The sequence below is a fragment of the Sapajus apella genome, unplaced genomic scaffold, assembly GCF_009761245.1.
Source record: "Sapajus apella isolate SASKATOON/1434 unplaced genomic scaffold, GSC_monkey_1.0 scaffold7, whole genome shotgun sequence".
Taxonomy (NCBI): domain Eukaryota; kingdom Metazoa; phylum Chordata; class Mammalia; order Primates; family Cebidae; genus Sapajus; species Sapajus apella.
The window spans coordinates 23,664,544-23,681,395 of NW_022436947.1; the positions used below are offsets into that span (position 1 = coordinate 23,664,544).

Genomic DNA, 16,852 nt, shown 5'->3' on the forward strand with positions numbered 1-16,852 from the left:
TTGGCTATTCTAGAGCCTTTTTCTTTCCATATACATTTTAGATAAAGCTTTGTTATGTCTATAAAAAACCTTTCTGAGATTTTGGTAGTAATTGCATGAATCCTATTGATTCATTTAGGCATAACTAACATTTAGCTATGTTAATTCTCTAATTTATAAACACAGATATCTCTAAAAGTTTTAGGTTTTCTTTTTTTAACTATATTTTTCGAGACCAGGTTTCACCCTGTCACCCAGGTTGGAGAGCAATGGCATAATGATGGCTCACTGCAACCTCGAATTCCTGGGCTCAGGTGATCCTCCCACCTCAGCCTCCTGAGTAAGTGAGACCACTGGCATGCCCCACCATGCCTGGCTAATTTTTAAAAATTTTTGTAGAGACAGGGTGTCATTTTGTTGCCGCAGTTGGTCTCAAATGCCTAGGTTCAAGTGATCCTCCCCGTTGGCCTCCCAAAGTACTGGGATTACAAACATGTGCCACCATTTCTGACCTTCTTTTGTTTTCTTTTATCAGCATTTTGTCATTTTCATCACACAGATCTCATGCATATTTTGTTAGATTTATACCTAGGTATTTCATTTTCTTTGGCACAATTGTCAGTGGTATTTCTCTTTTTGTTTTCATGTGCAATTGATTTTTGTGTTGTCTGTATATTTCAACCTTACTGGACTGTTATTTGTTCTAGGTTTTTGGTAGATTGTTTGAGATTTTCTATGTAGATAATCATGTAGTCTGCAAAAAAGAGGTTAATTTTTTTCCCTTCACATTTGTATGCCTTTTTTCTTCCTTCATGGCAGTGGGTAAGACTTCCAGTATTATGTTGGATAAGAGTGGTAGATAGTAGACATTCTTGCTTTATTCTCAATCTCAGAAGAAAACCATTCATTTTTTTACTATTAATTAACTGTGATATTAACTATAGGTATTTTGTAGATTCTATTTGAAGATTGGGGAAGTTATACTCTACTTATTTTTCTGAAAGTTTTTATCATGAATTGTTGTTGAATTTTTCAAATGCTTTTTCTATGCCAACTGATATGACGGTTTTCTATGTCAACTGTTGATAATGGTAGATTATTTTGTTCGATTTTTAATTATTGAACCAGCCTTGCATACCTGGATTAATCCCATAAATTACAAAATGAATTGGGAAGTGTTCCCTCCCTTTTTAATTTCTGTAAGAGATTATGTAGAGTTGACATTAATTCTTCTTTAAACATTCTGTAGATTTCTCCAGTGAAACCATCTGGACCTGGATATTTTGTGGGGGAAGCTTTTAAATTACAATTTTATTTATTTATTTATTTATTTATATAAATTACAAATTATTTAATGATCATAGGATTATTCCAGTTATATCTATCTTGCTGTAGCTGAGTTTTGGTAATGTCTGGTTTTTCAAGGATTTGGTTCATTTTTTCTAGGTGATCAGGCCAAAAGATGCCCCTAGTATTTCCTGCTATTCTTTGAATGGCTGTGGGATCTATTGTAATACCCTATTTCATTCTTGATAATGAAATCTTGATAATGATGATTTCTGTCTTTTCTCTTTTTATCTCTGTTAGTCTTGCTAGAGCTTTATGAATTTTTTTTCAAGGAACCTGTCCATTTGTTTCAGTAACTTTATTGTTTTTGCTTTTAATGTCATTGATTTCTGCTGTTATTCTTACTATTTCTTCTTTCTGCTTACTTTGAATTTATTTTGCTCTTTTTCTAGATTCTTGAGGCAGAAATCTAGATCATTTTTGAGACTTTTTTTTCCTTATGTAAACATTTAGTCTTTTACATTTCCCTCTCAGCACTGCTACCTATTTGGCGATTTTTCTGTTATCAATTTCCAGTTTGATTCCCTGATGATCAGAGAATATACTATGTATGATTTCAAGGGTTCAATTGCTACATGTAACTGATTGCTAGATGGAGATATAGAGAATTAAGATTTTAAAGGCTTTGCCAGGTTGAAGCATATCTCCCCAAAATTAATAGGGGTAACTTGAATAAAGATAAATGGAAAGTCCCAAGATTAACTATATTACTATAGGATGGGACCTAATATGCCTGAAGAATCACTAAGAGTTTTTAAGTTTATTATTAACTCAGTTTAGGTTAACAGTGTTACATGAATAGTCATGGAAAGCTAGCACTGTTAGACTGCATAAATAGAAATATAATGTTCAGAATAAATAAGATAACAGTATTATTGTACATAATACTTACTTGTAGAGATTTTTGCTTATGGAAAGAATTTAGCCATAGCATAGACTACAAATCCTGAAAGCCTCTCCTGCCTTTTAGATTATATGATTGTCTTTTCAGTAATTTTCACCTAGATTTTATAATCTAAAATAACCTGTAATAATTGTTTTCCTTCCACCAACTAGATAATTTTGAAATTATGTCACTTAGCTACACCATCTTATAAACAGCCTATGATTTTTATTTTTTTTTTTTTACAATGTCTTTCTCTCCCCAGCTTTGAGGATTTGTGCATCAAATGTTTTTCCCTGCCTTCTACCTCTCATTGCACTTGGTCAGATTAATTACATTTTACCCAGTCTCTTGCTTATGTAAGCTTCTCTTAACTCATTCTTTCTGTTCTTTTATTGCTTAGGAAACTCTTTTATTTTCTTTCTTTTGGTTTCATATGAGTCCAAAAGTAACCATTTACTGGTTACTAAGGGACTAAGAATAGGAATAATGTGGACAGGATGTGGAGAAATAGGAACACTATTACAATGTTGGTGGGAGTGTAAACTAGTTCAACCATTGTGGAAGACAGTGTGGCGCTTCCTCAAGGTCCTAGAAATAGAAATTCCATTTGACCCAGTAATCCCATTACTGGGTATATACCCAAAGGATTATAAATCATTCTATTATAATGACACATGCACACGTATGTTCATAGTGGCATTGTTTACAATAGCAAAGACCTGGAAGCAACCCAAATGCCCATTGACAATAGACTGGACAAGGAAAATGTGGCACGTATACACAATGGAATACTATGAAGCCATAAAAAACGATGAGTTCGTGTCCTTTGTAGGGACACGGATGAATCTGGAAACCATCATTCTCAGAAAAGTGACACAAGAACAGAAAATCAAACTCTGCATGTTCTCACTCATAGGTGGATGTTGAACAATGAGAACACATGGATACGGAGGGGAGCATCACACACTGCGGTCTGTTGCAGGGGCCAAGGGAGGGACAGCAGGGGGATGGGGAAGTCAGAGAGGAATAACATGGGGAGAAATGCCAAATGTAGGTGACGGGGGGATGGAGGCAACAAACCACATTGCCATGTATGTACCTATGCAACAATCCTGCATGATCTGCACATGTACCCCAGAACCTAAAGTACAGTTAAAAAAAAAAAATTCAATAGCCCATGGATTAAAAAAAATAAAAAAGAATAGGAATAATGCCTGTGCAGAGGACAAATCAAATTTTTTGCCTCTAGAAGCTTTTAAAACTACATACAAGTTCTCTGTAAGAAATCTTCAAAAATACTTTTTTAGTTCCTCAGTTTCCTCTAATCTCACTTTTAATATCAGCTTTATTTATTTTCTAAGTTTTCTTAGTTAAGAATATCATATTTTATTTTTCCATTGATAATACAAATACTGTTTTTTATTTCAACATATTCCAGTTTTTTTCCTAAAATAATTTCATAAATGATTCTATATCTAAGATAAAAGTACCCCACATGTTAGTAGAGACTTGGACGTTAGTAGATAATTGGTTTCTACATATATGCTTTTAAAACATACTAGGGTTTGTAACCATGATTTATGCTAGTGGTTCCCTTACCTGGTTAAGTTATCAGAATGACCTAAGGAGCTTAGTGTACATACTGACCGTGTTATCCATTGCCTGGGACATGACTGTATAGACAAATTTTATTGACTACATGGATAAATGAGGTAATGAATTATAATATCCTGTATTTGCAAATGCTATAGTATTATCAGTAGCATAGTCAGGCTAAAACTAATATTGTAATTATGATAAACGTTAATTAAACATACAAACAATAGATTGCAATGTTATTTTGGAATTCAGAGAAATATTCCAGGAAACAATATAGAGGATCCTAATTTCTTAAAAACTTTAATTCACAGCTTAAATTATAAACATTCCCCATAGTAAAATTCCCTATTCCCATATCTCCATTCTTCTTCCTTAACGTATCTCCTTATAACAGCAAGATCTATATTTAAAATAATGCCTCCTCATTGTTTCAGAATAACATAATAGCTCTTAAACATTTAAATGCATTGTGAAGGATTTCAGTTGTGAAGACTTAAAATCAGCACACCTTCTTAAATATCATTGTTCATTTTCTTGCTTTTTTTCATTATTGTTTCTCTGAAGGAGTATTTTAAGTTCTAAATGACTGACTTGCAAATTAAATGTTTGTATATATCTTATTTGTATGGTGGCAGAGTTGCCTATATGAATTTACTTTATGGGATTTAATAAACTTAAAGAATGTGCAGAATCCTGAATGGTTCACTTATTAAAAGCTACTGAATTTTTTTAAAAAAACAAAACTGGCAGACATATATTCTAGGAATTTGACCTCGTTATTAAATCACAGACTTTGTTTACATGCTGTTATGGAAAAGGTTTTACTTACCATTTGTTCAAAGTCATTCTTTAAAGAAGAAATTAGTCATTAAGTCATAAGAAAACTAACAGCAGGAAAAGTTGAACTGATTGATTATAATCTCCTGGTAATGTAACTTCAACAATTTACTGATTTAAGATAGTTTTCTTCTATGTGCCAAAATCTTCTAAAATAATCTGTTACAACAATGCATACACACACTGCGTTTACTTTTTTCTGCCTTACTATGCTTGCAGAATTAAAATATGCAATTTAAAGCCAATGCAATGGGGTGTGCCTGTAGTGCCATCTACTTGGAAGGCTGAGACAGGAGGATAACTTGAGGCCAGGAGTTCAAGGCCAGTCTGGGCAGCATAGCAAGACTCTCTTTAAAAAAAATAAAAAAGAGTGCAATTTAAAATTTTAGTATCATTATGTTGCTAATTTTAGCTATTTTGGACAAAAATAATAAATTTTCATTCACATTTGAAATTTTTAACAGTTTCTGTTTAGACCCTTTGTCTGAGCTAACTGACATCCACTTGAATTTGTCAAAAGCATCTCAAAAACTGTGTCCATCAAGGAAACTGATACACCCCCAAAAATCTACATATATGTAAGATTTTATGTAAAAGTATGTATTGTTTATCCCTGTCATTTATGAACATTCTAAAATTGGAAACTCTAAATACTAAACATCAGGAAAACGGTGAATTCCATTGCATCAATATAATTATTTTTTCATCATTAAAATTATTTTGAAACAATGTCATGGGAAAATACTCATGATAATTATAAAAGGCACAATATAAAAGGTCATGTGAAGCACAATGTCAGCTATACATATATGTCCATAGGAAAAACACTGGAAAAAAATGTGTATTATAAGAAAATATTCTTAGAGAAAATAGTACCAGTCATTGTCTTTGAGTGGTAAGATTGTTGATGATTTTAATTTTTTTCAGATATTCTACAATGAGCACATAATACCTTTGTTTATAATACCTTTACTTAAAGTGTAAGTTTTATCTTAATACTTGACTTCAAATTTTTTTAATGGCCTGTTGTAGTTCGCTTATACTATGGTATGCTGTAGTAACAAATGATTTCTAAATCGAAGTCACTTACAACAACAAAGTTTATTTCCTCATCATCTGTATCATGGGTCAGCAACAGTGATCTTGTTATTCTGAGAGTAGACTGAAGGAACATTCTCAATCTGGGACATACTGCTCTCATGGGAAAGAGAAGAGAGAGATAGCAGGATCATTCAGTGGCTCTTGAAGCTTCTGTTCAAAAGTTAAACAGTAACTTCCAGTCACATTTTATTTGCTAAAGTAAGTCATATGGTCCGGCCTCATGTTATTGGGGCATGAATGATAGTTCCCTGGCAAGGTTCGGGGGACTGGTGGTAGTTAGCTCAGTAAAAAAGACATGAGAATTTGACAAATACCTATGTCATATCTGCTTATTTGGAATTTTTTAAATAAGCACCAAGTTATCAGGGCTGCCATGTAAAGTTGTGTAGGTTGTATACTGTACAGCTGTAATGGAGAGGCACCATTCACATAGTGTGAATGGCACAATGTAGAGTTTTGTTTTGTACAACTTGTCTATTCATATTCAGTGGCTCTGAAAATTATGTGTCACAAGAAAGGTATATATATTTTGTATTCATTAAGACTAATTTTGCTAGTAATAAAATTTGCTTATTTGGACTTAGTCTTACTATCTTAAGAATAAGAGCTGATATATTTATATTCCACATATATATGTGTGAATCACTATCTAGAATTACATACCTGCTATCAGCTGATACTTTAAATGATAATTCTCAATGGATCTTAATTTCCTTGAGGTCATAAATTAAATATGTATGGCATTAGTGAATTACTCATTTAGCAGTTATTCTTTTTATTGATAAGTTAAATTTGCGTATTTAAAGAACACTGAAATCTAAGTTATAAGTGTACTGATATAAATAGTACATGGAAACAAAATACAAGTAATCACTGCTGTTGCTTTTGCAGAAATGTGTCATACACTCTAAGTTCTGTGCTTTCTAAAGATCAGAAAGAAAATAGAATAAAGAATTATATATTTTTTGAAAATGGTTTTGTCAATACCATTTTATTGATAAACAGAACAAGAGTTTTTCTGCATTTTTTAATTTTAGGTTTGCTTGTTGAAAGCAACCATCAGGTACTCTTTATTCTAAGTGACTTGATTGTATGTATTATGTTTATAAAGTTTATATTTTATAAAACTGCTAAAGGGAAATTGTTAATTTTTTCATACTGATAGCTGGGAGAAAAGACTTGTCTTAAATGAAAATACTGTATACATCCCAGTAATGTATCTTAGAAGTTTGCTATTCATTTCATTGGAGGCTGACATTGCTTGCTTTTTATAACCTTTTCTTCTAGAAATAGAGTGAAACTTTGTATAGTATGTAGTCAAAACTTCTATAAATAAGAATTTCTGTGTGGGCTTAGAAATACATTTTGAGGGCTAGGTATGGTGGCTCACGCCTATAATATTAGTACTTCAGGAGGCTGAGGCAGGTGGATCACATGACGCCAGGAGTATAAGACCAGCCAGGCCAAACTGGTGAAACCCCATTGCTACTAAAACTACAAAAATTAGCTGGGCATGGGGGTGAACACCTGTTATCCCAACTACTTAGGTGGCTGAGGCACAAGAATCACTTGAACCAAGGAGGCAGAGGTTGCAGTGAGCCAAGATTGCACCTGCACTCTAGCCTGGGCAACAGACTCTGTCTCACCACACACACAAAAAAGTACCGTTTGGTCCAATAATAGTAGTTTTTTATTGTATTTTTATTTTAGTAGATACTGTTAAAGGACTCCCCAGAAAGTCATCTAATGCACTTGTCAACTCTTGATATTAATGATCTCCTTAATTTTTGTCATTCTGCTAGGATGTGGCATCTTACGGTTGTTGTATTCCCATATTTATTATCTATACAAATTTTGTTTTTTTCTTTTCCTCTGAATTCCCTGTTAATAATCTTGACCAACTTTTCTGTTGGGTTAAGTTTCTTTGTTGTTTCTACTGTAAATTGGCTTCTGTCACTACAGCTAATCTAGTCACCAGTGATTTCTCATTGCCAAAATCAATATACTTATTTATTGTGCTTAATCTTTTCTCCTTTGAATCTGTCCCCTTCATTGCCATCCATAACAGCACTTAATTAGGTCCTGATTTTCTTCTACTTCTCAGGCTACGTTTCCTTTAGTGAGTTTTTTCTGCCACCACTCTCAACCCTCCCTTCACAATACACAATGTGGTCTTCTTTGTGATCATAGTTTTGATTTCTATTGGAGACATTGCTAATACTACTGTGTTTGTGCTACCTTCACAAGTCAAGGAAAGACTGAATCTTGGTTCTAGGTTAGTGAAAATAAAGACATTTTTTCCCCTTTGAGGTTCACCAAGTCTGAATTGTATCTATCTTCATAAGCCTTTAGAGCCCAGAATAAACACCCTTGCAAGACCTTCATTTTCTACCATCTACTGGTTGTTGCCATCCACATGTCTCCTCACCACTGCAGTCATTATAATTATGTTTGCTTGAACACTAGCCATGTGCTAGGCACAATCCTAGGTACTTTATGTACATTGCCTTCTTCAATCCTGCTGTCTCCATTCTAGAGATTTGGAAACATTTAGCTTAAGATTAGTCTTGCCCCAAGTCATAAAGCTAGTAAGTGTGGAAGCTGAATCCAAACTCACATTGACTTTTGACTCAAGAGCCTGTGTTCTTAATTATCATGCCATAAGGTTTTATTTTATCCCAGCCCACTGTTTTCTCCACCATCCACCACCAAATTCAATTCCTTGCTTGCCAGCACCACCTTCCATGGAAACCAAAAAACTGAGAATCATCGTAGATTCTTCCTTTACCTGCAATCCATCACCAGGTTTTTCACTTTATTCTCCTAAAGGTTTCTCAAGCCACTGCTCTACCTCCTCCCCACAGTAAGACTGCCACTGCCAGATACTTAGTTTAAGCTTTCCTTCATCATCTCTTGGATATATGTATCTGTTGGTCACCTAATTACTCTGCTTCCATTTTTGTGTTCCTTTTATCCACATCACTCCCCAAATAAACATTCTCATTTAAAAATCGAATTTTCAAATTTCCTATTGAAAATCTCTTAGTAACTCTACATCATCAAAAAGATAAAATTCAATTTCTTATGCTGACACAAATTTCTTTTAATAAATGATTATATCCAGTCTTTTACTACTTTTCTATAATTTGTATTTTAATTACACCTTAGTGACCTTTACCCCTGTACTCCTGCACTTGCTATTCTCTTTATCCAGAATCTCTTCCTTACCTCTTGGCAAACTTATTTTTTAGCCACTGACTCAATTCAAGTATTATCTCTGTAAGCATTTCTAATTCCCTACTCCCTCCTTCTCATGTGATATTAAATTCATTCCCCCTGAGTTGTAGATGTCTCAACTATAAAATAGTATTAACAACATCTATCCTATAGGGGTTGTTAGGAAGAATCAAAAGAAATAATAAATGTAAAATAACTAGTTCAGTGTCTACACATAGTAGCTACTCAAATATTGATTCTTTTATCTTCATTATTATTCATTATTATTTTATCTTCATTATTATTCATGTCACTTTATTATTCATGTGTCCCCATGAATAATAAAGCTGTAATTGTATATCTGCATCTTATCCTGAACTTCAAGATCCTCAGGACTAGAGGTTTGTTTTTCATTTACAACCAGTGCCTGTTTCGGTACCTAATCTGTATTAGCTATTCAATGAATTCTTTTGGAAGAATCTAATCTTATGACTAGATATTCAGTAACTAGCCTAGTAAAATGAAATAAATTACTCTTATTAGTGATTCCTGTTTGTTTGATTTGTTTGTTTGTTTCCTTTCTTCAGTGGTGATGAGTTCCTGAACTTTCTTCTCAAATTAAACAAACAGTGTGGCCATTTAATAACAGCTGTACAGAATATTATTACTGAGTTACCTGTAAATTCTCAAAAGGTATTCTACAAAAGTTATTAAGTGAAGAAAAGTATGAACACTGAAGAACATTCCAGATAAGTTCATAATTCAATAATTAGTACTGATTTGGTAAAATTATATCATTTGTTCTACAAAATCACATAAGATCTAAGTAGGTCAATTTGTTTAATATTACTCCTTTACATACTAATCTTAAAATTTTGTATTCTTGCCCTCAAGAAAAATAAAATGAGTCAGACCAAAAATTAAACTGATCCATGTATCGAACTTACCATGTGTTCTTAAAGAGGATTTAACTGTTTAAAATGTAAAGTGACAGGAGACCCAAGTGAAAATGGAAACAACACTGTGTGTTATTTAAAAACTATATCAATAAAAGATTTTTTAATAAAGGAAATTTAGAATAGGAAGAGCGTAAATGTGGCTCACATTTGTAATCCCAAAACTTTGGGAGACCCAGGTGGAAGAATCGCTTGAGGCCATGAGTTTGAGACCAGCCTTGGCAACATGGTGAGACCCTGTCTCTACAAAGAGTTTTTAAATTAGCTGCGAATGATGGCATGTGCCTCTGGTCCTAGCTGAAAATTAGCTGGGCATGATGGTATGCACCTGTGGTCCTGGCTACTCAGGAGACTGAAGTGGGAGGATCATTTGAGCCCAAGAGGTTGAGGCAGCAGTGAGCCACGATTGTACCACTGCACTCCAGCCTGGCCGACGGAATGAGACACTGTCTCAAAAAAAAGGAAGAAAAAGTGTAAGTGGCCTGCAAAAGCAACTTACTTCATGTGATTAGGTTTTAGCTGTTTTAGTGAGAATTTTTAAAGGCACTTGTTTTCCAGTGATTTTTATATAACATTAATTAATATGGGAATCATGTCAATTTTAAAACCTTCATGAACTGATTTGTTCATCATAAATATTACTAATATTAATCTTCATATAGAAAGTTATATATACATATATTCAGGAAATGCATTTGGCAAGCTCATTTGATTATTTTATAAAATTACTTATTTTTGGTGTCAATATCCTAAACAAAAAATGCTTTTCAATTATATAATTTAATATTTAAGAGTGTTGTATAATCTTTGTGGATATAAAGTTGTGAAAAGTTGCTTCCATTCTTTAATGTGGGATTTTTGAAAATATTAACAGATAGCACTGGAATGGGCTTCTCCCCAGAATTTTACTTCAGTTTGTGAAGAACTGGTTAAAAATGTTGAAGATTTGAGTGAAGAGGTCTGCAACCTGAAAGACTTAATTCAGAAGGTATATATTTAACATTAAAAGCAGGGGGAAAACTAAGGGAAATGATTTACAGCAAAAGGTGTCAGACAATGAAGCAATTCTGGTAAGGGCAACAAATGGAACACTTCAAGTGGGAGAAAGACAGTTTCCAAAGGAAGAAATATACATAGGAAACAGACTTTGTTAGTCATTAAAGAAATGCATACTAAAAGAAGAATATGTCATTTTTATATGTTTTCAATTAGCAGAGAAAAATGTATTACTACCAATTTCTAGTCAGAGGTCACCAAACTTATATTCTTATGTGAGTCTGGTAACACAAGCCCTTTCAAAAACAGTTTGGCAAGATGTGCCAACTACCATAAAAAAATTGTATATTTTGATAGTATTTTATCCCAAATTATATGTGCCATAGTATTCTCTATACTAGGAGAATAACTTAATAAATCATGCTATACCTATTGTTATAATAATATGCAGTTGAAAAAATAATGAAAATTAAATACCAGCTGGTTAAAGATATGAAATTATATTTGTACATTATTACTTATATGTAAATGTACAGATAAAATAATATTAAAATGAAGTATTTATTGGTTCTGTTAAAGAGACAGGATTGTGGATGAAATACTTCTTTAATTTTCCAGACTCTCTGTAATATTTTTATAATTTAACTGTTTTCTAAAGAGTATGGACTTTTTTGGTTCTGGTTTTTTATACTTATAAAAGTATATATCTGTATTTAAGGACAGGTGATTTTTTTCACTTTAAGAAAATTGGCTATAATAAAACCTAAGCTGTTGGAATAGGAACCTCACTTCTGAGCTCTTTATCTGTTTAATAAATAAATTTGATGTCTATAAGGCTTTTGTGAAACATTTCATTTGAAGGTTAGATTATACTACATTATTTATATAGCTTCAACCCATAATTCATCTAATATTTTCATTAATATTTTATCAAAAAAGTTCTTTTCTTCAAAATAGACTTTATACATGTTCCAAGTGTTCATAATTTGTCATTCTAGCTATTAATAGGTTAAATCAAAAGGAATCTTTTTTTCTTTTTTGATACCGAGTCTCGCTCCATTGCCCAGGCTGGAGTGCAGTGGCACGATCTTGGCTCACTGCAACCTTTGCCTCCAGGATTCAAGCAATTCTCCTGCCTCAGACTTTTGAGTAGCTGGGACTACCGTCATGTACCACCACACCCAGCTAATTTTTGTGTTTTTAGTAGAGATGAGGTTTCACCATGTTGACTAGGCTGGCTTTGAACTCCTGACCTCAAGTGATCCACCCGCTTCAGCCTTCCAATGTGCTGAGATTACAGGTGTGTGTCATCACACCTGCCCCAAAAGGAGTCTTTTAAAGTGAGAAGAAAGTTGTGAAGCAAATTCTATTATACAAAATAATAGCTGGGAAAGGACATTTTAAATGAGGAAATGAGTACTGTTTCAGAAGTCTTGTAGAAAATCATTTCTTTCCAAAGAAAGGGGCATCTTAGAAATTGTATTTTCTCTGACATTTATTCTTTCAACAAATATAAGACTGCCTGCTATATGTCAGGCACCTGTGCTACACAAGCTACATCTTGAACTTGCTGACAGCCCAAAAAGTACAGCACCATTCATCATCACTACCTCCATCTCATCTAGAAGAATCAAAGGAAAGGAACTGATTTGACTTAAAAATGCTGTTTTTTCATGGGGATCCCAGGGAAGTTTGGAAGCATATGTATAAAGATACTTCTTGCAAAACGTCAACCTTTAGTATAGGAAATTTCCTAAAACATATTTTCTTCAGGGTTGTTTACTAGTTTGGTTTCTCTAAGATAAACTAAAAACATGGGAGTGAGGGGTAAGGGTGTGTGTATAGGATTAAAATGAAATTAGAAAAACATTTTTGTTAAATGAGTGAAATTAAGAAACTTTGCTATAGGGACTGACTGACTCTAAAGCATAAACAATTCAATCAAGTACCACAATATTTATTTTAATAATGCATACGTGTTAAGAGGATTTTCATTGTTCTTTAGCTGAATAGAAGATCTTTTTCCTGTGACCCTTCTCTATTTAAAATTTGTGCATTTCTGTATAAGAACTACCTTTGAAAACATTTGTTAGTTTATAATAATGACAAATATAGTTCTTTGGGCAAGAAAGTCTTAATTTTGGAGCAAGCTAGTGAGTGGGTTTTTCCAGATTAGTCTTATACAAGTAGGAATCATCATAATGAGATTTGATTTAGAGAATTATGAAGGCGTCCAGATTTGGAAATATGCTATCATGCCTGTTAAGCTTATATTACTTCAGAGGTTTACCAAATAATTGAAGGGGATCTTTTTTAAAAGAAAACATGAGTTATCACAGATAAGTGTATGGAGGTAACAAAGAGAGAGGGTGGGAGAGGTCAAGGCTAGACTTTAACACCACATCACTCTCTTTCAAGCCAGCACACTGACAGGCTCCTGTCAGAAAGGGTCATTCTAAGTAATTGGTTAATAAAAGGAATGACTGTCTCAGGATTCAGTAAATGGAGCATCAGTGTCAAAATGGAATCTGTTGCTGAATGAAGCCATTTGGAAGTTAGACCAAGAATATGGTATTAATGAGATTGGCGTTGGAGTCTGGTTTTCTGCTATAAATTTAAAATTAATTTTGCAAGCTTTTTAATTAAATATTTACACTGTAGAATTTGGAAGTCATTATTCCTGCTAATGTTGAAAATATTTATGTCACCACTCCAGCACAGGATGTTTCTAGTAAATATCACTCTATAAATGTGCCTGATTCTTTTTATCTTTCAAGGATCTTTGGTTTCTGCTTATTCTCTCTCCTGCCCCACCCCCAACAGCCATCCCTCTCCTCTCAGCCCTCCCTCTTTAAGTCTTTTCTCTCTCTCACTTCCTCCCTCCCCACCTCCCCCCCCCACCACCACCACCACACACACACACACACACATAGGTAGGGGAGAAAGGAGCTTCTTTAGCAAGAAATTTGTATCTGGCAATTTAGAAACTGGATACTATACTTTCATTGCTGAGAAGTACTAAAAGAACCACTTAAGTTTTTGTCGACATTTGTTACTGCAATTATATTTATTAAGTTTCTACCAGTAGCATCTGATCTTCTCCTTTTTGCTAAATTTCATCTGGTGTATGTTTGCTATAATTATGGTTCACTTTTTTGTAAGATGTTAATGGACAAGCACATCAATATCAATTGTCATTCCTTACAGGTAAAACAAACTTTTTTTTTTGAGACAGAGTCTCACTTTGTCATCCAGGCTGGAGTGCAGTGACGCGATCTCAACTCACTGCAACTTCCGCCTCCTGGGTTCAAGCAATTCTTCTGCCTCAGCCTCCTGAGTAGCTGGGACTATAGGCCCGCGCCACCATGTCTGGCTAATTTTTATTTTATTTTATTTTTTTATTGCATTTTAGGTTTTGGGGTACATGTGAGGAACATGTAAGATTGTTGCATAGGTACACACATGGCAGTGTGATTTGCTGCCTTCCTCCCCTTCACCTATATCTGGCATTTCTCCCCATGCTATCTCTCCCCAACTCCCCACCCCCTGCTGTCCCTCCCCTGTTTCCCCCTGAACCTGGAAACCATCATTCTCAGCAAACTGACACAAGAACAGAAAATCAAACACCACATGTTCTCACTCACAGGTGGGTGTTGAACAATGAGAACACATGGAATTAGGGAGGGAGCCTGGCTAATTTTTGTAATTTTTAGCAGTGATGGGGTTTCACCATTTTGGCCAGGCTGATCTTGAACTCCAGACCTTGTGATCTACCCCCCTAAGCCTCCCAAAGTGCTGGGATTACAGGCATGAGCCACCAGGCCCGGCTGAAACAAAAACTTTAACATTAAAGTTGCTTTATCTCATAACATAAAAACACCATTTTAAAATGTGATCATCTATGAAAGCATATATTTTTAATGTAAAACTAATAATTTACAGTGATGGGATTCTAGTGAAAGACTGTCTTTCAAGATATATATGTATATGTATGTATATTTAAATATATATTATATATATTTAAATCTTCCAAGGGAATCTTGAGTTGCCTACTTCTAAATCAAGTGAATTGAATTAACATGGATATTATGATATTTTTAAAATCAAAATGTTTTTATTATCAATGTATTATGCAGTAACTCTTTTCTTTTTCCATACTAAATATTAGTTGCAAAATGAACGGGAAAATGATCCAACTCATATACCATTAAGGGAAGAAGTATCTACATGGAATAGTAGAATTTTGAAGAGGACAGCTATTACAGTATGCGGATTCGGTTTTCTTCTTTTCATTTGCAAGATAACTTTCCAGAGAAAATAATCCAAATATTTGTTTTAAGTTATATATATATACATCTTATTTGAACCATCCAAAAATCATTGCTTTTAACTATTTGGCACAATATAACCTTACATTCTTTGCCAGTATTCCATAGGAAACATTTTGACAATGTAATGTAATTTTTTTTTAAAAAGTGGTTTGCTACTCTGACTTACAAATACAGTTTGTTATGTTTTATGTTCATTTTGATCAGGCAGTAAATTATAAGTAATTCTTTGGTTTGATCATATGTAAATCACATTCAAAATTAAAGTTATATCTAATATCTTTGACATTTTAAAAAGTGTGCTTATTTGTCATAGTGTCTTACAGAATTAGTAAAGTGTTCACAAATTAAGAGCTTCCTTTTATTCCTTGTTTTCCCCTTCGTTATTATATAATAAAGACTTATTGGATTTTTTGTTACATTATGGGGAAATTATTAATTTTGAAAGTATCTAAGAGAATACAAAGGATAAAGGTAAAATGTTAAAGTTTTAAATTGTGGATTAAATCCTTAGGAAAAGTATTTTAAATACAAATTAGAACAGCAAAAAATTAGACACTAGTGTTGAAAGTACAAAGTACATTAGAATCTTTTATGTAAATTACTTTGAGGAACATACATACTATATAACATTCTTAGGAATGTTATAAAAGTGAATGACATTTGACATCTTGTTTATCATATCTAAAAAAAGTAAGATTTACAAAATCAAACTGATGATATTCAGATTTTTAAAGTGAAGTTAATAAAAAGGCAGGCCCAATTACACAGGGAGTATAGGATTTAAATCTTGCCTGACTTAGTGCCATACTTAAACAGATGCAGTTGATCTGCACTTGTTTGAGAAATAAACAAACCAAAGATAAAGAATTGTGGAAAGGAAGAACATTACAAGGAGCTATAATTAGTAGCAGTTTCTGCTCTTGCTTATACCAAAACAACAAGATTTGAATCGTTCTTTTCCTGAGAATATGCTCAACCAGCTATCATTGGAAAGTAATCACACTATGAATTGGTGCCTGACATTTTAACCTAACTGCAAAGTAGCAACGTATTTTTTTTCTGGTATTTCCTCATTTAAATGAGTCTTAGAAGTTCTAAAGGAACTTCTTTTAACACATGGTGTTTCACTCCCAGCACAGTGCTTGGGTAAATAGAAATTATTGAATAAATCTTAGTTTTAGCTTCCTTTAAAAAAAATAAAAAGCACTCTTGGAAAATTACAGACATACTATCAGATTATCTATTTATTGATGGTCTTTTTCACCTCAGTTCATCTTTAAGATAATGATGTTTCTTCTGTTGGCTGGATAGGTCACTGTTTTTTTTCTTCTGACAAAATCAAAACATCTTGCAAATATTAGGACAAACTGTGAAGATATGAATTTATAAAATATTTGCTTTCCAAAAGAATTTGTCACAGAATTCCATAAATGGTGACTTTTTTCTTTCCTTGACAAATACAGTGTGATTTTTAGATTACAGACTGAGAATAACAACTGTAGCAGCATTGTTGTGATTAGTGAAATTAGTTCTATGGGCAAAGTATCAATAGAGAATGAATATTATTTTTCTCATAACTTAAAATTGGTTATTTTATCTAGAGC

The 16,852-nt window shown here is 33.3% G+C and overlaps 1 protein-coding gene across 2 annotated transcripts in view; it reads left to right on the forward strand.

Moving 5' to 3' along the window:
• ASZ1 (ankyrin repeat, SAM and basic leucine zipper domain containing 1) overlaps positions 1-15,326 on the forward strand; it is a 56,725-nt gene extending 41,399 nt beyond the window's left edge. Inside the window, exons 11-13 of one of the 2 annotated variants that reach the window (XM_032275767.1) lie at positions 9,553-9,658; positions 10,796-10,909; positions 15,086-15,326. In XM_032275767.1, the coding sequence (XP_032131658.1) occupies positions 9,553-9,658; positions 10,796-10,909; positions 15,086-15,238 (373 nt within the window). In that variant the 3' untranslated portion in view covers positions 15,239-15,326. The remainder of the gene's footprint in view (positions 1-9,552; positions 9,659-10,795; positions 10,910-15,085) is intronic. The other variant, XM_032275768.1, reaches the window with a different exon arrangement.
• Positions 15,327-16,852: the final 1,526 nt, after the last annotated feature.